The 24,162-nt window shown below is 44.2% G+C and overlaps 2 protein-coding genes across 5 annotated transcripts in view; both read left to right on the forward strand.

Annotated features, from left to right (window-relative positions):
* Window positions 1-5,897, forward strand: part of Morc4 (MORC family CW-type zinc finger 4) — an 88,608-nt gene extending 82,711 nt beyond the window's left edge. Inside the window, exon 16 of one of the 3 annotated variants that reach the window (XM_074064438.1) lies at window positions 5,721-5,897. In XM_074064438.1, coding sequence (XP_073920539.1) covers window positions 5,721-5,835 — 115 coding nt within the window. In that variant the 3' untranslated portion in view covers window positions 5,836-5,897. The remainder of the gene's footprint in view (window positions 1-5,720) is intronic. The other 2 variants (XM_074064435.1, XM_074064437.1) reach the window with 2 other exon arrangements.
* A 977-nt stretch (window positions 5,898-6,874) lies between these two features.
* Window positions 6,875-17,945, forward strand: Ripply1 (ripply transcriptional repressor 1). Of its 2 annotated transcripts, XR_012444330.1 has the most exons (5): window positions 6,875-7,986; window positions 8,885-8,960; window positions 9,560-9,624; window positions 10,173-10,655; window positions 16,784-17,945. XR_012444330.1 is itself a non-coding variant. In XM_020167193.2 (4 exons), the coding sequence occupies exons 1-4, from the start codon at window positions 7,844-7,846 to the stop codon at window positions 10,444-10,446; spliced, it is 558 nt and encodes a 185-aa protein (XP_020022782.1). In that variant the 5' UTR covers window positions 6,875-7,843; the 3' UTR covers window positions 10,447-12,288. The 2 variants fall into 2 exon arrangements, 1 of the variants encoding a protein (XP_020022782.1); XM_020167193.2 differs by lacking the exon at window positions 16,784-17,945 and having other exon boundaries at window positions 10,173-12,288.
* Window positions 17,946-24,162: the final 6,217 nt, after the last annotated feature.

Raw genomic sequence — 24,162 nt, forward strand, 5'->3', positions numbered from 1 at the left:
AAAAAGAACTAACAACAATTTGCCACAGTATTTTATGTTATTTTTATCCTCATTCCAGCCCTGTGAGATGGGTACTATTATTTTCATCCCCAGAAATGTGAGGCTCAGAGATAGGTTAACTTACCCAAGGTCACCTGGATGGTAAACTACCCAGTAGGGATTCTAACCTAGGCCTGCTTCCATAGTCTTTGCTCTGAATAACCACAAATATACTCAAGTGATTGGGGGAGGAGTAATTACAGTAATGAGAACAACCAGTGGATACTGAGTGCTAAATACATGGGAGGCTTTGAGCAAAATCTATTCACTATTTTATTTAATCTTCTGTACAGGCTTGTGAGGTAGAGACCATTATTATTCCACATACCCAAGTCTAACTCTAGAGCCCATTCCTTTCCACTTGAAGGTCTACTGTAGAAACACGGGCATTATATGATAGAGGCCTGAGGCAAAGCAGCAGGTGAGCCACTCTGTAGCTCCTTGATCCTCACAAATCACTTAGTCTCTCTGTGCCTCAGTTTTCTGCTCATCTTTAAATGGGAATTGGTAATACCTCATAGAATTTATAAGGAGTAAATGTAATAAAGCAATAGAGTGCTTACACAGTGCTTGGCACATAGTAACGCTCCAATAACTGTTAGCTATTTTTATTGTTATTGTTTATTATTAGTTAGTCAGGATCCACTTCTCAGGAAGGTATCTGCCACTAGTTACCAGTAATCTGTTGCTTACTTAGCCAGGATCACCAGGACACAAACACCAGCAAGACAAGAGAAAAAACTGTACAACTGAGAATTCAACAAGATCTTCCCAAAGCCTAATGCCAGGCTGGGAAAGGAGGTAGTCCCAGAGAAGAGAAGCCAGAGGAGCCAGTCCTAGACCTGGATTGCCTGAACACAGGAGGGAAGAAGCCCAGCTGGGAGTGACCTTTCCAAGCCCCCTTACTCCTGCCCTCCTCGTTCTTAGAGTTTTGTTTTTCTAGGCCTCTCCTATCCAAATGAGGAGCAAATGGGGAGCTGCAAGAGGCTCTGCCAAGAGAGTCTGCACCACATGGACCACAGCCCTGATTCAAATGGCAGACCAAGAGGCAGAGGGTACAGGAAGAGAGCTGATCTAGCAACCAACTGTTCTCCAGAGGGGACTCCCTGTCCTAGGAGCCTGAGGGACTGACTCCAAGGCCTGGCACATTTGGGACATTTGGACTTGAGGACAGAGGCCCCAGGCACCATTTGCTATTTTTGCTTTAGGGACAGGTTTGGTAGGGAAGAGGACTATCTGCTTTCCTACTCTCTCTAAGCAGGCCCTGCCTCACTTCTTGTCTCCACCTGGTACCCTCACTGGGCACGTAGGTTTCCAGACCCCCAACTTAGGACCCTGACACAAAACGCAGAGGCTGCAGGGAAAGAGGAAGATCTGCTTTCTGGAAGTGAGAGGAAAACCTATTGCTAGGGCTTTCAGCCCAATCTTCAAGGTCATGCTTCATCAGTGCCTGCTGGTCTGGGCTCACCCTGTTCCCTGGGCAATTCAGTTTCCTCATTGGTCTTCAGTGGCAGCAGTGTGGGGGCAGTGGTTAAGAGCACAGAGACTGCCTGAGTTAAAATCCCATCTTTGTCACTTTGAGTTCTGAGACCTTGGGCAGATTCCCTAATCTCATCCACAGAATGAAGCTTTCAGTAGTATCTTTCTCATGAGGTTGTTTGTGAGGCTTAAATAAATCCATGCAAAACACTTAGAACAATGCCTGGCACATAAATGTTTAACAAATGTTCTCTCCTCCTATTATCTGCCTCTGTGCCAGTTCTCCCTGCCAAGATTACATTTCCCCTTTTTTCTGCCTCCTTAAAACCAGGTCAGCTCAATCTCTCCCTCATCCATGAAGTCTTCCTGGCATTATCCATTTTCCTGATTTCTGTAATTCCCCAGTGAGACCAGAACCATTGTGACAGCAAAAGGACTGTGGTGTGAATAGTGCTGACCCAATAAATCCCAGAATAACATCTGCCCTAATCCCTTTAGTGCTGTCACTAAAGTACTAGGGGTTGAACTCAATGCTTTGCACTTGCTAGGCAGGTGCTCTACCACTTGAGCCATGCCGCCAGCCCCTGTCAAATATTTTGACTGTGGCCCACAGTAAAAAATGTATCCTATAATGCGTGGCATAGCAATAATCTCAATAGTAAGGAGGCTAAGACAGGAGAATCATCAATTTGAGGCCTCCTGCCTGGGCTTCATAGTGAGTTCAAGACCAGTCTTGCTAATAGTAAGACCCTGTCTCAAACAACTGTGTGAGTGTGTGTGTGAGTGTGTGTGTGTGTGTGTGTGTGTGTGTGTGTGTGTGTGTGTATGTGTAGAGAGAGAGGGAGAGAGACATTTGAGTAAAACAAAAGTTTCACAGACTAATACATACCCTCACCACATGTGATTCTCTTATATTTGCTGTGCATTCTGTTAAGTGCTGGGTACAAGCCACTAAATTGGTTTTAAGCCCTGTCATGGATTATGACCTGAAGTTTGAAAAACACTGTTGCAAGACTGAATCTGCATCTCCTCTCCTCTGTGATAAACTCTATTCAGGCCGGGATTAAGATATTCAGAGGCCCCAAACCCTGAAAAGATTGCAGATGAATGGCTGGGTTTCAGGCAGAACTGTGGTGGACAGTGTGTGGAGGACTTGGGGAAGCAAAAGCCTGGAAAAGCAGACTGGGCTCAAATGGTGGAGGGCTGCCACACAGAGGAGTGTAGATTTTTTTTCTATAGGCAATTGGGAACCACTGGAAATTTTTAAGCAGAGGAAGACCATACTCAGGTCTGTATTTTAGATACTGGAGCACCTGTGAAGAGAATAGATTGGCAAGGCCAAGTCGAGGAAAATTGGGTAGCCATTTTGAACATCGAGATGAGATAGAATGGAGGAATACATCACTGAAACAACTGGGAAAGTGGAGAGCATGGAGGAGGCAAATGTGAAGAATGACAAAGACTAAAATCAACAAGGGAGGCCAGGCATGGTTGTACCTGACTGTAATGCCAGCACTAGGAGTTCCAGGCCAGCCTGGGGGTGATGTAACCAATGTACAATATAAACTTATTTGGAATTGTCACTATGAATCCCCCCTGTACAACAAATATATCCTAATTTTAAAAAAATAAGAAAGGAGACTAAATCCACAGGGAAGGCAAGTGCCTGTGAGCCAGTGATGGCTTCGTGGCAGAAATAAATACTTTGGGCTGGACAATGAAAAAAAAGAAAAAAGTAAAATTAACAGGACTCAGAGGCTGTTTTTAGCCTCAGTGACTGGGCCAATATGATGGTGGTTACTGAAGTAGGTACAGAGGAAGTTTATTGGGGAGAAAAAAATAGGGTTAAAGATCCCTACTGAGAAAATTTCAGGGCTGCAAATATAACTCTCACTCCTTAATTCACTCAATAAATATTTATGAGACTGACATAGAGAAATTAATATTTTATTTTGCCAGGTGAAACATGAAAGAAAGTAACATTCATTCACCATCACCTTCATTTTGAAAAAGAGATTATTTTGCCACCAAAAAATAGGAAGGGCATACTCTCAGAATGAGGGACATTTTTTTAAATAATTGAATAAGTTTAGATTACTGGAAAACTGTCCTTGATGGGGGGGGGTGTTCTTCCTTTTGCTACAACCTGTTGAAAACAGCACTGTGTATTAGCCCATCTGTGGACCTGCATTTGAAGACCAGTGATTGGAGAAATGGGCAGAAGAAGAGAGGTTATCAAAAGAAACTGTGAGCCAGGAGTGTGGTACATGCCTGTAATCCCAGCACTCAGGAGGGTGAAGCAAAAGGATCAGGAGCTTGAGGCCAGCCTGGGCTACAGAGTGAAAGCCTGTGTAAAAAAAAAACAACAAGAAAGAGAGATTATGAGGTTCAATCCCCAGCACAGAGAGAGACTGCTAAGAATGATTGAGATATAGGAGGAAAAGCAGGAGAGACTTATCATAGAGGCCACAAGAGGAAGGAGAGTTTCAGAAACAAGCACTTGGTTAAGTCTCTTTTGCTACCCAGAGTTCAAAGAGGTCATCAAATTTGACAATTAGGAAATCATTGGTGACCTTTGGCAGTGCCCTTTCACTGGGATGATGGAACTGGGGCCAAATTGCAGTTGGCTGAGGTGTCAATGGAAAGCTGGGAAAAGTGTAAGTCTAGAGTGTAGACTGTACTTTCAACAAACTTGAGGATGAAGAAAAGAAAAGAGAGAGGGTAGGAAAGAGGGAGAGGAGCAAGGAGGGTGAGAGAGAGATAGCAGAAGAACACATGTGCTGAGGGAGGCTGCTTAATTTGGGGACAAGTATTTTGTTCTCAGAAGGGAAAGAGCTGGTACAGGGAAGCTGAACTTTCCTGAAGAGAAGCATAACGTCTGGAGAAAGGGCCCAGAGTAGAAGGGTGGATAGGGCCAACACCCAGGCTGAAGGATTACCCTTTAACAAAATGGGCACCTTGTCCCCTGAGAAGGGAGGGCTGGAGAGGAAGGAAGTTGGAGAGGCAGGCCAATTTTGGGGAGAGGTGGGGCAGGGCACTGAGGTAATTCACGCTTGAAGGCCTGTGTTTTCTCAGGGAAGTAGGAGGAGAGGTTGTTCTGAGCAGGGAGTGGGGTGGAGCAGGAACACGATAGGGAGCTGAAGGAAGTTTGGAATGTGGCCCAGGGAAATGCAGAGGCTGCAACTGGGGACTTGACAAGGGAACATGTTCAAGGATGACTGAAGGATACCAGTCTGTCAGAGGCTGATTGAGTCTGTCTTTCTCCAGCATGTTTTGTCACCCTCTCTAGGCTCTGAGTACCTTAAGGCAGGATCCACAGCATCTTCCTCTTTCCAGTCCATTCCCTCACTGGGCAATGTCCAGCAAGGGGTCTGACCCAGAGGAGACAGTCAGGCCTCTCAGAAAGGTCTGGCAAAGCACCTACTGATGAAACCAGAAGCAGGAAATGATGGTTAAGGAAAACAGAAACAATGTAGTAAGTGCACCATAGGAAGTTCTCCATTTTGGTTGATCTAGATCTTTCTTGCTATCCTGCTGGCCACCTTACTCTTGTTCTGTGCCAAGTGCAGAAGAGAATATCCAGGCTCCATTTTTCATTCCTACCAACAGGCCTTTAGTCCTACAGGCTTGGGACAGGCCAAGAAGAGAGGCCAATGCCTTCATCTCCCACAGGCTGAATTAAGCTAAGGAAATTCTTAAGGGGCAACAAGTCAGAGCACTTGGGTAAGGAGAGCAAAGAATTGTGGAGATAGGACTGAAGGCTTCCTGGGCTCTGGGACAGCGTGGTGGGAGCTGGGTGTAAGGGGAGCCCTGAGGCTGTACTGCTCAGGGGAATGAAGAGAGTGGCTGAAGGAACACAAGTTCAAGGTGGGAGGTGGCAGCATGACTGGCATGGTTGTCTACCTGAGCATGAACCATTTCCCTCTGCCTATTGTCAGAGGCCACCTAGATACCAAAAGGATTTCAGGGTGTGACAATATGTCTTTGACTTCCTTCTCTGCTTTCTCCTTCATATGTTGTTTCCTTTCAGGTCAGTCTCCTCTTCAACTTTGCTCCTTCTCTCAGCGTCATTCCTCATTACAGCCAGTGATGCAGTACCAGCAAATTCCCCTCTCAATGAGGCCAATCCAGCAAGAATGCTCAGAAGATGATAGAAGCTCTGATAAGGGAGGACTGATAGCAGCCTTCTCTTTTTCCCCCAGATTCCCCTCTTCAGGATCCAGGATCCAGCCTGCACTTACAAAACTCAGAAACAGAGAGAGAGCTCTCCCTGGTCCAAAGCAGCACATTCCACTGGACTCATTTCATCTCATGTAATAAGGCTCTGTTTATTGAGGGCAGGTATAGGGCCAGACCCTTGGGTTAGGTGGTGGCTGAGCTGTTAGAAAGTTTTCCTTTGACTGAGCCAAAATGTGTCTCTCTGTAGCTTCTACCCTTAGGCCTCAGCCCTGCCCTTTGAAGTCACACAGAATAAGTATAATCTCCTTGTAGTCTAATCCTCAAATTCAAAATGACTGTCATTTTCCCAAGAGTTTCTCTTCTCCAGGGATAAGCATGTCTTGCTTTGTTTCTTCTTATTTCTGTCTTTACTTTTTGTTACCCAAATAACAAAAACAAGTTCAGTTGTGGAACTTTTTAGAAAATTCAGAAAAGTATAAAGAAGGAAGTAAAAATCCATCTTCTTTCTTACTCCCAGAACTGACCATTGTAACATCCTTTCTTCTAACCAGTCTTTATTCTCTGCATACTGTACATTCCACACTTTTTTCTCACTAAAATCGGATCATCCCCTAATATCTTAGAAGCTTATGTTTTTCACTCTTGAATATATTAACATTTTACTTATTGTTTTTATTATGAATTTGTTTAAAAGTTCAATGATTTATTTAACTAGCTTTTACAAGTAAGACGTTTAGGTTGCTTTCATTTTTTTCTTTGCTTCAAAGAACATAGTGAGGCTGAAATTTGAAGTGGTGCGGAGGTGAGGGATAGGTGAACAGATTAAAGGGGAGCCCTTGAATCAAATGAGTATTTTAATGTCTGATATTTTTCTTTTTCCATGTTGATAATTATACTTCCTAGAACATGATTGTGTCTGTTTAGTATTTGGTTGCAAGGGTTTGTCCAGATTAATGTAACTGGTTTTCTATGATTGGACATTGAGGTTATTTCTAATTTTTGACCATTACAAACCAGGCTATGATAAATTTCCAAGACACTAAATCTGTGCTGGTGCTGGACACTGAGGTCAGGGGGAATGTTTTTGAGACCTCTAAAGCATAAGGTGCCTGCCAATAGTTGTAATTGGAAGCTTTTTGGCAAAGGCCCAGAAGGCTAGCTAAGGCCAGAACTGAGCTCAAGCCTCTGGGCTTGCTCAGGTCCAGTACCTATTACCCAGCTCCTGTCACAGAGTGTTCAGGCTGGCAGGGCCCTTGGGGACTACTGGGCCAGCACCCTCATCTCAGGTGAGAGAACCAAGGCCTGGAATGGTCCTTTGGTAGCTTAGTGCCAGGCAGAACTCTGCCTGCCCCCAGCATCTTGGCTCCTAAACTGGAAGTTTTGCTCTGAGATTTGGAATCTGCCCCAGAGGCCCCGTGAACAGCCTGTGGCCTGCTCTCCTTCACTGCACCACTACTGCTGAGGCAAGGGGTGCGGTTCAGACACTTTTGCAAGTAAACTATGAAGGGGTCGGGGGATTTAAAAGACTTGAAAGTTTATTCCACAGGCAACTGGGCTTGCTCCACCCAGAGCCTCCTTTTTTCCTGACCCCAATGACATGCTTAAATGGCAGTCACCTTGTACCAGGCCCACCTGGCAATGTCTTTGAGATTTGAGCTGAAATAGCAGGTGAGTCCCTCACTCTTCTTGAGGGGACAACTGTCTCTTATCACTGGGAACCAGCTTTGCTAAAGGCCTGTCCACCCAGTCCTCTGTCCTGACAACCCTAGGTGGTTTCGGGTGCTAATGAGCTCCCCTCCTTCCCCTCTTAGGCCTTGATACTGCTTGGGGAATTCACAGAAATGGTGTGAAATTTGCTCCTTCTTTGTTTTCCTTTCTGACTTGGAGCTAAAACAAACCCTTCACCCCCCACTGCCACCCTGTTTATTCAATTGGGAGAGATTTCACACCCAGGAACCCAGCTCTCCCTCCTTGAGCCCCCTCCCTAAATCTTCTCCCCACTCCTACATCCCTGTCCCATACTCTTAGAATAATTGATGAGTTCAGGCAGGGCTTATAAAAGGGTCTCTGGGGGGACAGCCTAAAAGCCAGCAGAAGGTTCTGAGGGGTAAGAGAGCCCAAAACCCTCCTGTTTGGTGTCCTGAGGATGGAGCCTGCTGCTGTCGCCACTGAGCCATCCCTGGCCCTGGCCCTAGTTCCTGCCCTAGCACAAGTCCCTCAGGCACTCCCTGGCTTGTCACACCCATCGCCACTTCTCTCTTCTGGACAAGAAGTACCTGGGAGTGATAGGTAAGTGGAATGTGGCCTTTGGCAACCTGAGCTCAGGCTTAAGGGGATCCTGGGAGAGGGAAGAGATTGAGATGCCCACTGTGCCTTTGTTCTCTATGAAGGGAAGAGGCAGTGGCCTTGCAGCCCTCCCTCCACATTTTTGGTTGGAATATTTCATCTGGCTTTTCACTGAACTGATCCCTTGTGTAGCAGGAGAGGACGAGGGGATAGTGGGAATTGCTGAAGGTGAAGCCTAGTGGCCAGACTCTCACTGGTCAGGTTGCACAGTTTACTGAGGGGCACAGGGAAGAAACTGCCATGAACACCCAGACTGTGGAAACTAGACTGAAGTGGAGAGTGCTGGGATAAGAGGGCCAAAGTCTAAAGAGGCCTTTGACTGGGTGTGGCCTTTTTTTCTGGTCACACCATAACATTACCATTTGCCTTTTTCTTACCTCTGTGAGTCTAGAGGGGAAGCAATGGACCCAGAAATATTTATGGCCCATGTCTCCATTTCAGGAAGATAGTAGGGTTCTAAGCTCTACTTCTTGGAGCAGGACATAGGAGGCAAGACATTATCCATCCAACATTCATTCATTCCTCCAAACATTTTCTATTCAACAAACGCTTACTGGTGCACCTACTGTGTATCAACGATTGTGCTAGGTACTGAGGAATCAGATATGATCAAACGTCTCTGAGCTTAAGAAGTTCAAATAGGCAACCACAAATCAATAGGACAAGAGCAATGAAGCAGAAAGAAGGGCCAACTTTCCTGGACTGGACTTGGGGGATTTGAGAAAAGCATCCTGTAGCAGATGGTCATGAGTCAAGCTTTTTGCAGGCCTTTTCTAGTATCTCAGAGAGCCCATTTTTCCATCTCTTCATCCAACCAATTGATCTCTCTACTTTGTCCTAGAGGATCTTGTCTTTGGAGGCCTTGGCTGTGCTCCACAAATGACCCCCCAAGGCAGATGAGGAAGCTGGTGGATTGGGTGAGTTTGAATCACTATGACATGTTTTCACAGGCACACAGAGCCATGTGCATTCACACTGGCCGAGTCCTGTCCCAGAGAGCCTCCGACCTCAGTCCCGGGTTGCAGATTTCCAGGGAAGCATCCTTACAGCTTTGCTAGCATTTGATTTCCGTGGGAGGAGGGTAGGCCCAATGTTTCTGTGCCAAATGGAAAGATGAGGAGACCGAGACTCAGAACGGGGAAGGCCCCACAGCAAGTGTGTGGCAGAGCTGGTGCTTGAATCCCTATCTCCTGGCACCTTGCCTCTGTGTACTCCCACCTCACCTCCTTGAATCTTTGTTGCTCCAGTAGAACTCTGTCCCCTGGAAAGTCTCCAAATGGGTGTTGGAACAGGGGCAAGAAAGCAAACAAACTCTAGGACTCTGTCCACTTGTTTTCCAACCAGATCCAAGATAGACCCCCTTGCTGCTTGCAGGGCAGGGCTGGGAGGTGGCTGGACCCCAGAAATGTCTAGGTCTCTTCTAGATCACTCTACCTGCAGGTTTCTACCTCTGATATGAAGGAGGCCATATCTAGCCCTCTACTTTGGGCCACATGCTAGCTTTTGCTTTGGACAGGCTGCTTGTGGGACAACAGCTGCTGAGGCCACCAAGGCTGAGTCTGAGTTCCATCACCCTGTCAGGTAAGCTTCTGGCACAAAGCTCAGAACTTGACATGGACCCATTAGCTCTTTAAGTCCTCAGGACAATTCCATGAAGCATGAGGAAAGAGGCACTGCATCACAGATGAGCAAACCGACATTCAGAGAGGTTAAGGGACTTGCTTGGCCAAGGTTACTTTCCCTGGAAGGAAAAGTCAGTGACCCCCAAGGATGAGCTCCTTTGCACTCAGCAGTGAAGGAATCCTTAGTGGGAAGAGATAGGAGGCACAGGGCTGGAGAATTCTTGGCAAGAAGCCTCCTAGGCTGGGGGGTGGGGTAGGATTAGGGCCAGGATTGATAGATAACTGATACACAGGCCCCACAGCTGTAGGCTCACCAGAGGTGACCTTTCTTCCTGGGGTCATTTTGTAACAATTCAAAAGGTTCTGTTACAAAGATCTCTTTCTTTCTTTCCTCTGACCCGGTTAGTGCAGCTAAGAGAAAGGGTTTAGGGGACAGCTTCATTCTCAGTCCTATTGGCCCCTGCACATCTGAGAGCTGTTTAAGTTAGGTGTCTTTTGTGTTCACAGGCTCTTCTGGCCTAAATCCCGCTCCTATGACTACCTGTATAGTGCTGGGGAGATTTTACTGAATCACTTCCCTGTCCAGGCTACTATCAACCTATACGAGGACTCTGACAGTGAAGAGGAAGAGGAGGATGAGGACGAAGAGGAAGAAGGAGAGGAGGAGAAGAAAGAGGAGGCCAATGAAAAAAGGCCAGAAGGGTGTGTGAGGATATCAGGGTCAGCACCACACAGGGCCATAGCTCACCTCCCTTCCCCTCCCATGACCTGTCCAAACTGAAGCTGTCCCAGTCAGACTGGGGTTCAGTATACCTGACATGTTCCTAAGGGTGTTGATTAGCCAAGAGTCTCCAAGCACAGATTTCTGGACTGGAAACTGTGTCCTCAAGCTGCCCAGCTTCCCCTACTGGCCTGTGAGCCCTGGCCTCTGTCATCTCATTGCCTGGGCCGCTCGTGTGTCAGCAGTGGAAGGGTCCTAGGAGCTCTAGGGTAAGGAAAACCTGCTTTTTGAGCCACCCCCCAACCCCCGGGGAAGTAGAGCAGGACAGGGTATGCCCTACAGAGGGGAGCACTCACTCCTCAGGGCCCTTTGACCCCTCAATCTTCCCAGGTGACTGCGTAGTCAGGTCTCCCCATGGAAAGCCTGACTTGTGGTTTCATCTCAGGGATACCAACACCAGATCCAAGCAAAATTGGGGTGCCTTTCTGATGGGTCTGGCAGGAAAGGAAGTAGGTACCTAGAGAATCTGCTTGCTCTTGGACCCCAACACACTGCTTGCTATTCATTCAAGTCTGTGTGTTGGCATGAGATGAATCAGGAGAAAAATAAACTGGATGATGTTTGCCTTTTTCTTGGAACTATGCTGATTTCTTAACTGAACTCTGCCCATGTTGTGAGGCCATGGGTGTGTTGGGGGAGGGGGTCAGAGACCAGCTCAAGGCCAATTCACTGCTCTACCTGAGGTCAGTTGACAGATTTTTCTCCACTGGAACACAGGACTGGGGACCCAGTATGGGGCCAGGCCCTCTGTGTCAACTTGTGAAATGAGGCTTAATTAAACTTCAAGGACAACTTAAAAAAAGAACAAAAAAGCCCCCAAAGGACAGCTTGAATGTTGGGAGTAGGGGATGGGATTGGGAGGAAGGTAAGAGGTAAGACCTTGGAGATGACTTTGTGCATGTGAGGAGGGGTGCTGGGGTTTTACTAAATCCTGTCACTATTTATTATCTCCTCCATTCTCTTTGTGTCTATCACAGCTCAGGCCTCCATGTTTGCCTCTGCCCGAATTACCCTTCAACTCTGTTTCTTGCTTCTTACATGGCCTTTTGTAATTTGTCTTGCACACTGTCCACTGAATCAAACCAGGTCATGCCCTTGCCTCACCAACAGCTGGGCTTATAGTTTGTTCATCTGTGGGTTTTTTGTTTTCTGTTATTTTTGTCACAGATCCCCTTGAGAATTTATCGCTTCTCTACCTAGGAAAAAACCATGTATATGCATTGATACATTGCTATATATTCACAAACCAAGTCTTTAAATGTTCTAGGCTTTCCAATCATCTGATTTTGCCTAACTCTTCAGACTCATCTCTCAACACTTGAAATTCCCACTGCCTGACCTTGAATGTGGCACACTTTCTAATACCTCCATGACTCTAAATCCATGGCTACAATGCCTTTCCACTTTCAAATGTCTTGCAAACTCCCATTCATCCAACAGAAGCAGCTCACACAGTCCTCCTAAGGAAAGCCTCTCTCTCACCAGGCTGGGTTCCCCCACATCCAAGCCTTCCCCACCATGGCATCTGCATCCCTTCCTATGTGGGAAGATGAGGCTGTGTTTGATAGCCCCATATGACTTCAGAGCACAGCACACAGCCAGATTTGTGAAGAAGGTGCTTAGGAAATATTGAAGGAAAAAATTCTCAGATGTTCTCAAAGTAGCTCTGTTCCCTCACTTGCCCACTCCCCTATGTCTTTGCTTAGCTGCACAGGGGAGAGGGTAATGCCATCTTATTGAGGAGAATGATGGCTATGTTTTCCTTCCTTCCTCTCTCAAGTTGAGATAAGCTGCTTCAGTTCTGTGCCCTCCCTGGGACTTCCCTTTAGCAGGCCACCAAACTCACACACTGGTGCCATCTACTGGTCAAAATTTAGTCTTGTTCTTTAATTAAGGCTGGTAGGCAGTTGATCTTTGACCGCTTGAATTCCTTTAGTTCATTCTGTTTCTGCTTGTAAGTAAGATGGAATTTCTCTTGTGCTAGCTGTATGACCTTGGGCAAGGTGCTTATCCACTCTGAGCTCCAGTATTTCTCTCTCTTGCCTTCTTTATCGCTCTATCTCTGTATCTATATCTTTATCTATCTATACACACAAATACATATACATATAGATGTATGTGTATATATTTTACTTAACTCAGGCCCTGGCAAATACAAATAGTAAAACCACTCAATTGATTAAAGTGGTTATAGTACTACTACTCATAGTAGCTGCTATTACTAATTTTATAAAAGAAGTGAATTTATAGACTTGAGTGAGCTAATAACTTTCATTTAACTAATAATGGACCTGTCAGGCCTCTTTACCTGAGTTCTCTGGCATCATTTGATGGTTTACTAGTCAAAGTATTTTTTGCAGCATTTATCTGCATTAAAAATGAAGGGAAAAATTAAAGAAATTAAAAACAACAGAGGCCTGTGTGTCTTCCTGGACCACTCTTTACATTCAAATGGCAGCTCATAGATTTTTGAGTGCCTTTGCCTTAGGACAAAAGTTTTAAAACTTATTTTTCATGCTTTATCAGGAAAACCCTGTTTGGAATTGAATGCATAAGTCCATTATGTAAATTAGATAAAAAATGGAGCTGTCTTGGTGAAGTCAAAATGGGGGACTCAGCATCCCTCCTGTGTTGCCCTTTCTTCTATAAACTAACTCTCTCCACCTCCTTCTGTGTGGCACTTTCAGGGGTCTCCAGATTGTGGGAGAAAACAGTTTGGAAACCACTGTCCCAATGATCAAAACAAGAATTAGTTGAAGGGTGGGGATTAATTAGTATTTTAACATGTCCAATGTTCTGTTTAAAATCCTTGTTTTGGACCCTAAGCTCCCAGCATTTCATAGCTCAAAAATTGCTTTAGTCCTTATGCCATAGGTTATAGGGATTTAAAATCCTTGGAATCCCAATATCCTTGGTTTTAAAGTATTATATAGCATAGAATTACAAATCCCCAAATCCTCAGGGACTTAAAACCTTAAAACCCTTGGAGCAGTAATTCCTAACTCAGAATGAGTTCTTCTCACTCCCTCACCCTCCTTTTTTACTGCACATGTGCTGTTATGTATTGTGTAGACATCTTGTCTTACTTTCTTCCCCTGTCCTGAAATGGCTTCCAATCTTCACCCCTCCCGTGGTTGCTCAGTGATTGGAATTCACTGTTCAGAGCCCAGTGTGAGTTCCCTTAAAGCAACTTCTACTCTAGTGCACAAACTCAGGAGAAAAATCTTTGTGCAAAACCTAGAATCTTCCTCCAGCTCCACCCAACTGTGGCCAATACATCCTAGTGCCCAATACTTTCCCACTGATTGCCTCCCCCTCCTCCTCCCTACACAAAACAACATAGAGAGAACACATCGTTTAAGGTGAGACTATTTGAGCTGGACCTTGAAGGATCAGATGGAGGGAGAAAACTTTCCAGAAAGTGGCAGGAGTTTTAATTCCTTCACTAAACAAATATTTATTGAGCACCTATTGTATGCCAGATACTAATACTGCTTTAAGAGAATGGGCTTTACAAACAAATGTACTTGGGTTTAAATCCCATAGGTGCCAGTGATAGCTGGCTCTCACTTGTCCTCTGCACTCTGAGACTTATGGTCAGCTCTCTGGCTCAATGCTCTCACTATAGCCTCTGTAGTTCTTTATTATACCATACTTGACCCCACCCAACACATGCTCATTGAAATAGTTGCAGATTTCTCCTCTGCCTCTGGGCACAGAAAGCCCTCTGCCCCTACTCCAGTCCCTGTTACCAATGCCTATTTCCCATCCCCTCCTCACAATTGTACCTACAGAAGTTATTTAGTGGGTAGACATTGTGTTTCCTTTCCTGCCTAGTTCCCTGGTGACCAATCCTCCTCATAAACATGTTCTATGACTTAAGTTCTCTTTTTGACTTTTCAAGAACTTGGTATTGGTTACTATGTTTTTGGTTTACCCCAGCTGCAAAGGCTTGCAGCAACCTCCATGCAAGCACACAAACCCAGATACAAAAACCCAGCAAAGGGCTGGAGGAGTGGCTCAAGCCACACAGCGCCTGCCCAGCAAGTGCAATAGCCCTGAGTTCAAACCCCAGTACTACCAAAGAACAAACAAAGCACAAAACAGCAAATACTGCTAGGGGGCTGAGGATGTAGTTCAATGGTAGAGCACTTGCCTAGCATGTGCAAGGGCCTGGGTTCCATCCCCAGCACTACAAAAAACAAAGAACAGCAAAGAATAAGTGCTCTGTAAGAAGTATTTATAACATTCACTCTGCCAGGTACTTGCTACTCAACATTATCTCAGATGGCACTGTAATTCCAACAATTGCAGGAGATAGTCACAATTACTGTCCCCATTTATGAATGAGAAAGCTAAACAGTTTTTTAATATCTGAATTTGTGCACTTGTGGGGAGGCTGCCATAAGCCTTGCAAGCTGGGGATAAACCAAAAACACAGTAACCAAAGCCAGGCCCTTAAGAGGTCAAAACAGGAAGTTAAGACCATCATTTTACAAAAGGTGTCCAGTGAGAAAGGAGACAAAGTGTCCACTAGATAATCACAAAAGCACAGTTGGGGGTAGGCCAGTAGGTGATTGTAACACCACTGGGGTCCCAGTCCCTGTCTAGAGGAGAACAGACAACAGGATGACTAGAAAGATGAACTGATAGCTCTTGAACTCCTAGTAGACAACCCAGCTAGGAACATTATACGGCCTAACTCCTTTCATACCCTGAAGGACTGGTACAGTTAGAGAAACTGAGGCTTACATTGTTTTTTTTTTGTTTCTTTTTAAACTTGCCCCAAATGACACAGTTGGTAATCTATGGCACCTTGTAAGTGCCAGTTTCTTCACATGTATTACCTCGTTTAATCCTTACAACAACCCCAAGTGTAAGCATGATTGTTGTCCTGGTTGATAGACGAAGAAATTGAGGGGTCTGCTCAAGGTCACACAAATAATAAATGGATGAGCCAGGATCTGAGATGACAGCACTTGCCCACGGTTATGTTAACGGGAAAGTGGCAGATATAGGATTCAAGGCTTCTGATTCTGGGACTTTGTGCCTTTAGGAAGTGGAATCAACAGGACTTGGTGAAGGATTAGGTTTGTGGGAGGGCAAAGGAGAAAAGGTTTAAGTTCTGCCTAGAGGGAAGTGAGTCAGAGGATATGAAGAACTCTGGGCTGGGGGCCAGGAAAGACTGAAGGCCACTGAAAGGTGTCACTGAGGGAGGGACATTTGGGGGCCTCCTGCTAGGCACGGCAGGCTGCCACAGAACCTGGGCTTTGGGCACAGGCCTACCCTGGGCTGGGGCCATGAGAGAATCCTATTCCTGCCCCTCAGTGTTGTGCTGCCTCAGAGTGGCCTGGGCCTTGGCTTCCCTTCTTTGTTCTGGGTGGCTGAGTGGGAGGAACTGCTGACTGCTGAGCTCTCTGTGGTGTGTGGGAGCTGTGCTCTGCACCCCATTCACTTTGTCCACAACGAGCCTTACCAAAACCCAGCAGGGTGAGGGAGGCTATCTTTATGCTTATAGATGGGAAACAGGCTCAGAGAGGTGGAGTGACCTGCCAATAGTCAGTATTAACACAGGGTAACTACAGAGTTCTGGCCCCACTGGGTCCTACCTCATTCCCTCGGAGAACCCCAAGAGCCCTGAAAGCAGGCAGCTGCCATTGGCCTCCTACAGCCTACACAGAGAACATGTGTGAACTGTCATAACAAAGGCATTTCCATTCCAGTCATTGGTGATACCTGATGCCTGAGGCCAAGCATGGATGAAAAAAGAGTGAGGGTGAGCCCAAGAACCAGCTGGAATCAGGCCCTGGATTCTTCTAGAAGTCAGCCAGCTCCAAGCTCTCAGCTGTGCTACTGGTGCCCACAAACAGCAGGAGAGGCAGTGCCCTCTAGTGACTAAGATGTAAACTTACAGCACTAGACATTGGATCTGAAGATTTTAGGGCTAACAGTTTTTAGTGCTTGGTGGTTATGGGGACAGGCTCTGGAATCATACTAAATCTGGATCCAAATACTGCTTTTAAAACACTCAAGATCACTGAGGTACATCCCCGGTCTGGAAATTAGCCATTAAGGTTAATTATAATAATACCTACTCCACAGTATTATTGTAAGGATTCAATTAGATAATACATGTAAAAGGCTTAGCGTACTTGGCATGTTATAGTGATATATATCACATTTGCATATATACTTATATACATCCATTTATATGTGCATACATGCATGCATACTGTATACATACACACGCGTGTATGTATATTAATGACTGTTCTGGTTGTGACATATGCTATAATATCAGTAGTCACAAATGACTTCTCTTGTCTTTCTCATTTAGCTCTATTAGGTTCCTGGTGGCACCGTGCCCACTGTCTTTTCCCAAGGGAAGCACTGGCAGTAGTCTCGTGAGACTTGTGGGCCAGACATGGACTTTTCTCCACGTCTTTCAAGAGTCTTGGGCTGCACGCCTTTGTTCTTCAATCTCCTGTGAATGCTCAGAAGCTGGCTTTACACAGGTGCTCAGCTCTTGCTGTGTTTCAGACCAGTTTACATCAATGGTCTCATCTGATTCTCTTCCTACTCACTGAGGAAATTGAGCATGATGAGAAGAGAAATGATTCGCTCCAGAATCACAAGGCAAGTCAGCACGAGATTCAGAACTAGGGCCCAGAATCTTAAGGTTTGAGTCTGGTGCTTTCCCCTCCTTTGCAGTCGCTCAAGGCCCCAAGCTCTGGCTAAATGTGCAGCATTAGTGCGGAGAATGTGGTTTACTCTCAAAGGCTGCATCACTGCACTGAGAACCCACTTCCTGCTTCTTCTGAGGGCAAGGATGTATCCCAGTCAACTATCCAACTATGATTCTTCACCTAGCATGTTGCTAGGACAGGTAACCCAGAATAGCCACATCTCAAAAACACGAGGTTAAAGGTTAGATGACAGGCTGGAAGCGAGGTGAACACTCTCTCTTCATCCAGGCGATGTGCGCTGCTAAGAAATGAGCTGTGCCTACAGCCAGCTCAATTTAGCCACTCAGCTCCTGTTGGACCTAACTGCCAGGTCTCTAGTCAGCACAAAGACTGGGAAATGTTGACGGGTATCATCAGGTTGGGTCTTGATGGCAGCATCTGTTTGCAGGCACTTGAGGGAAGCAGTGTGCTAATAAATAACCCAAAACTCTCAGTGACACTTGACATGACTCAGGGTGGAGAATGCAGGCTTCATTGTCATTCGCACACATTGGCAACAAGAGCACTGCTGAGAGAATAAATCATGGTGTCCAGAGACCCCCTCTCGAGCCTCCACATGACACAGAAGCCCTGCCAAGCTTGGTTCTGCTCAGAGGGGAATCTTGTTATTTCCTTCTTGAAGGACTGGATCTCTTGGTGGCAATGAATTTCTCTTTCTGCTGTCACTTGTTCTTTGTTCTCTCATCACCGTGGCAACCCAAGAGAGGGAGCCAGCATTGGGCTCAACCCCTCCCTGGTAGGCATATGTGTACTCTGTCTCTAATATTAGGGAAATGAAACGTTATTTTTTTGGTGGGCCCGGGGTTTGAACTCAGGGCCTCATGCATGAAGCGTTATTAACTCTCTCTCCATGCTTTAGCAAATCCTTTCCCCTGTGATTCATATGTACCTTTCTTCAGTCTTTCTACAGGGCAGTTACTAATCTGATTGGTCTGAAATCAATCATTGGACCACATGTTAAGTGTGAGCAGAGGTACACTGAAAAATGATATACATCTGTCACTCTATACGCCATTGCACTTGCTGCTGGATTATTGGGTCAGGCCAAATTTGTTCTGAAGACTTCAGCTTTTCAGATCCAGAGGGGAGTAGTCTTTCTCTCTTTCTTTTTTTTTCCAAGCACTTGCCCATTTGAGCAATGCTCACAGTCCTTTTGCTTTTCAGATAAGGTCTCTGGCTTTTGCCTGATCTGATCTTAGACTGTGGTCCTCCTATTGCATAGCTGGGATTACAGGCATGTGTCACTAAGTTCGGTGGGAGTATTCTTAAGATGCATTTTCCAATCTTTTTTTTTGTGTGGCAATACTGAGGTTTGAACTCAGGGCCTCATCTTGCTTGGTAAGTGCTCTACCACTTGAACCATGCCTCCAGCACTTCAATCCACTTTTTAAAACTAGAGCACCCAAGTGGTGCATGTCTGTGGTTCCAACTATTCAGGAGGCTGAGGCAGGAGGATTACTTGACCTCAGGAGTTCAAGGCCAGCCTGGACGACATAGTGAAACCCTGTCTGTTAAAAGAAACCCAGAGCACTCTAGAATAGAAAGAGAGAAAGAGAGGAGGATGAGGTTACTAACCCTATACTGAATTCTCAAATTAAGTGTTTATTAATAAACATTTTGCTTATTGTTCTATCATTGCTCCTTGTGTACACAGCTACTTTGGTGAGAAGTCCTGAGGAGAAGGGTGAATTATCAATATGACTTAGGTATGAAAATTCTACCTAGAATCCCCCAAAACTTAGAAAAGTTTCCCAGAGTCAGAGTCCTGAACCAACTTCAGTCTGCACTAGGCAGAAAGGGGGCACATTTCAATTTCTTCACCTTTCTTCTGAGGACCTAGGGAACACAATCAATTTAAATTTGAATTATTTTTTAAATTAATAGACTTTTAAACTGATGGATAGTAATTGTGCGTATTAGTGGGGCACAGTGTGGCATTTCAACACATGTATGTAATGAGTAATGACAGGATCAGGGTAACTGGCATACCTGTCACCTCAGACATATATTATTTCTTTGTGATGGGAACATCCAAAATTCTCTCTACCAGCTATTTTGAAATCAGTTGTCAGCCATAGTTATCCTCCTGTGAATATCAGAAGTTATTCCTCCTATCCAGCTCCACACCTGTGCTCCTTAAGCACCCTCTCTCTGATGTCCCACCCCACACCCTTCTCTGCCTCTAGTAACGATTATTCTCTTCAATTCTATGAGATCAACATTTTAGCTTTCACGTACAAGCGAGAACATGTGGCATTTGTTTTTCTCTGCCTGGCTTATTAAATTCAGATTCTACATTGAACTTTCAGTTGTGTGGAGCATTTTCCTGAACACCATGTAGTGAAATCATTAGCCTGGGAGTAGGGGCTTTGCCTTGGGGCTAACAGAGAAAACATCCTCTGCACAAATTTGCTTCATTACCAACACATTCTTGGGAAACTGTTGACCATTTACCTATGTAAAAACCGCATACAATAAAATGTTATTCTTTTGTAAACTTAGCAGATTTCACTAATGGATATTTACTGTCTTTTTGGTGATACTGGGAGTTTTGAATTCAGGGCTTTGCACATGTTAGGCAAGAACTCTATTGCTTGAGCCCAGCCCTTTTCTTTCTGGTTATTTTTGAAATAGTGTGTCGCTTTTTACCCAGGCCTGCCTAGACCCTGGTCCTCCTATTTTGTGCATCCTGCTGTTGCTGGGATGACAGGCACGTACCACCATGCCTTGCTTTTGTTTGTTTGTTTTTCTTGTTGCGATGGGGTCTCACTAACTTTTTGTCTGGGCTGGCCTGGAACCTCCATCCTCCCAATCTCAGCCTCTTGCATAGTTGGGGTGACAGGCATTGTGGCAAGAAAGGGGAGACCAGAAAAGAAACAGGCTGTGTTCTGACAACGAGCCAGGGGAAGGGGACAGCAAAGCAGAGAGATAAAACTTAAAGAATTGATACATGAAGGTCACATAACACTGGGGGAATAGAATAGCCAATGAAGTCACATGCAGCCATATATGGGTTGAGCTTTGCTTTTTGCTTCTGTAACCTGCTTGGCAAGGGTATATAAGGTGAGACCCCTTTATTCTCGGGGCTCAGCCCTTGGACACGAGTCCGCTGAGTCTGTGCTGGCACAATAAAATGCTGCTTCCTGCTAATCCGCCTCAGAGATTCCTATCTCAGCTAGGAAACTCCCACAACAGCATGAGTCACTGTGCCTGGCTTTGAGATTTACTATTTTTTGAGATGAGGGCTGTGTGATAGGAAGGAAAGTACACAAGGCCTCAGGAGACCTGACTTGGGTATTTGTCCCCGTTCCAGCATGTAATATCTGTACTGTCTTGGGCAAGTGACTTGTATCCTTATCTGTAAAATGAGGACATGTTTTAGCCTATAGGGTTTGGGAGGAACAAGGACTGGATGGCTAGTTATATAATGAAACTACTCTGAAAACTGAACAAAATTAGATAAAACTGGATTTTAATAAGGACTGTGCATAATGGTTTGCCTTTCAAAACACAGACATTAGCCCCACACACGTCTAGGAGAAATCCTTGGAGATTTGGCATAAAAAGCAGTCAGGTAAATAGCTAAAGAAAGTAAAGCTCACAGCTTCTCTCCTGGAGGTTGCTGAAATATTTCACTTTGTCTTTGTCCATCTTCTGGAATGCCCCATTTCCTAATCGACTTGGGGAAGCTGTCTAAAGGCTCTCCCTGGACGTGAAACTGAATAGAGCAGTGGCTTTGCTTGAATCCCAGGGAGTGGTGGCACTTGATGGCTGCCATGGGCAGCTCATGTTATTTTTCCAGCGTGAGGGCTGCTGTGCATTTGAGTAAAAATGAGCTTATTGTGCTACTCTGGAAGCCCTCAGCATGTTAGAAAAATGCATTTCTTCCTAGAAATCACTCTAAGGATTCATAGTATTTAAACTCCCAAAAGGTACTGGAAATTTTTTTCAAATGTTTATCTAAAATGGAGGAAAAACTTACAAATAACCCATAAAAGAATTACTACTGGCACAAGAACAACACTAAAAATGGTAGGAGAGAGCTCAACTAACCAAATCATTGACTGGAAAATAAAAATTAAAATGAAGTCAGAATCATGGTATAAAAATAAAATGATCAAAGGTAGGAAAATTTTTTAAGAAAGTAAATGGTGGAGATACTAATATATATTTTTATAAAAATTTTGTGGTGCTGGGGATCAAGGCCAGGGCCTCACACATGTTAGGCAAGTGGTCTACCAGTGAGACACACCCCAAGCTTGAGATACTAGCCTTCATGTTAATGTATTATACACTTCTGTGTAACTTTTCTTCTCAGGTATATACAAAACCATATTCAGGTCTGTGAGGAGTTAGCAAAAAAAAATACAACTTTGCTCTTCCAATCTGAATAGGAGATAAGAATCATAACTGTAGATGTTTGCAATACTTTACATCCATTTTTTTGTGAATACAAGAAAACTGAATGCAATTGGAGATGCCACAACAGAAACCAGATAGAAGAGAGTGGAATTAAAAAGCAAGAAATCAAAGAATTAATCATCTTAAAAATGCTTACACAAGGGGGCAGGGGGAAAGGGGGAGAAATGACCCAAACATTGTATGCATATATAAATAAAAGAAAAAAATGCTTACACAAGCTGGGTGTGGTGGCCCACACCTGTAATCCTAGATACTCAGGAGGCAGAGATCAGGAGGCTCAAAGTCCAGACTGGCCTGGGCATAAACAAGAGACCCTATTCAAAAAACATCTAACACAAGGAGGGCTGGCAGTGTGGCTCAAGTGGGAGAGCACCTACCTACAAAACATAAGGCTCTGAGTTCAATCACTAGTATTGCCAAAAAATAAAAAAAAAGAAACTTACAGAGATTAGGACCTATAAGTGCATATCTGTGGTTATGTTGGTGTGGGAGTATTAGATGTGATTTCACTTTATTTTCTGTTTTTTAAAAAACAATGTTCCTTAGAGAGTTTACATTGTTTTTTAGACTTTTAAGCTAAGGGTTAAGGCAGAGGGAAAAAAGCCAGACATATTAACCTCAAAAGAACAACAATAAAACTGACAGCTGAACAAAATCAATAGAAGCCAAGGATAATGGGATAATCTTGTCAAAGTGCTGGAAACAAAAAACAAAAAAGTAATCTAGAACTTGATATCCAGCAAAAATATCTTTTCAAAATGAAAGTGAATACACTCCCCACACATCTGCCAAATTGATTTTTGTCAAAGGTACAAAAACAATTCTATGGAAAAAAACAGATGATACTCTTTTCCAAAAAGACTGGAACAACTAGAGAGGCAGAGGCAAAAAATGAACTTTGACTTAAACTTCATACAAAAATTAACTCACAATGAGATCAACTATTCTTTTTGGTGGCTCTGGGGTTTGAACTCAGGGCTTAACACACTTGCTAGGTAGGTGCTCTTACCGTTTGAGCCACTCCATCAGCCCCAAGATCAAGCATTTTAGATTCCACATATAGGTGCAATCATCTAGTACTTGTCTCTGTGTGCATGACTTATTTCACTTGATGCAATGTCCTTCAGGTGCATTGATGTTGTTGCAAATGGCAGGATTTCCTTCTTTTTAAAGGCTGGATAATATTCCTTTGAGTACATGGGTCAGATTTTCATTATCTATTCATCTGAAGATGGACACTAAGGTTGATTCCATTTCTAGGCTGATGTGAATAATGCCATAATGAACATGGGAGTATTACTGTCTCTTCAACAGACTGATCTCATTTCCAATAAAGTTTATCTCATAGAAGTAGAGTGATGGTTACTAGGGATTGGAGTAAAGGTTGGGGAGGGTGGAATGGATAGATCTTGGTCAAAAGACACAAAATTTCAGTTACATAGGATGACTGTGTTCAAGGGATCTCTTCTACAACATAATGGCTACAGTTAATATTATACAGTAGTCTTGAAAAGTGCTAAGAGAGTGGGTGTTAAGCATTGTCACCATAAAAACAGTCCCTATGTGAGGTAATGCATATGGTAACTGGCTATATTTAGTCAATTCACAATGCATGTTTTCAAACATCATGTTGTACGTGATAAATGTATATAATTTTACCTGTTAATTTAAAAAATGAAAGAAAAGAAAAATATGTGCTAAAATCTAACAATAAAAAAGATACCTCAAAATGAATCACAGACAAGTATAAAATTATAAGACTTTTAGAGAAAACCACAGCATAAAACTTGAAAATCTACATCTGGGCAATGAGTTCTAAGATTTGACACCAAAATCTTGATACTATAAATGAAAAATGGATACACTAGACACCACTGAAATAAAAAACCTGTGCTCTAGGAAACATCCTGTGAATTAGATGAAAATACAAGCTACAGACTGGGAGATACTTACAAATCACACAGTTGAAAAAGGACTCATATCTAGAATATAGAATCTTTAAAACTCAACAGCTAAAACCCCCACACAATTAATTAGAAAATGCCCAAAAGATATGAACAGATATTTCACCCATGAAGATGTACAGATGAAAAACATATGAAAAGATGTTCATTAGCTATATTTAATTGCTAGGCCTGCTATAACAAAATACTACAGACTGTGTGTCTTTACTACCAGAAATTTATTTTCACACAGTTCTGAAGGCTGGAAGGCCAAGATCAAGATGTCAGCAGAGTTGGTTTCATTCCGAGGACTTTCTCTTTGACTTGTAGATGGCTACTTTTTTATGGTCTCTTCACATGTGTTATGGTTTTTGAATATGAAATGTCCCCCTAAGAGTCCAAACACTTCATCTCTAGCTGATGGTGCTATTTGAGAGGCTGTGGAAAATTGAGGAAGTGGGGCCTCCGTTCAGGAATAGAGTCACTTACTGGGGTGTGCCTTTCGGGGGTTATACCTGGTCCCTGGTCCTTTCCTCTCTCTCTGTTTCCTGTCTGTGCTGAGGTGGGCAGCCTCTTCTTCCACACGCTTCTGTTACCATGATGCT

The sequence above is a fragment of the Castor canadensis genome, chromosome X (genome assembly GCF_047511655.1).
Source record: "Castor canadensis chromosome X, mCasCan1.hap1v2, whole genome shotgun sequence".
NCBI lineage: Eukaryota > Metazoa > Chordata > Mammalia > Rodentia > Castoridae > Castor > Castor canadensis.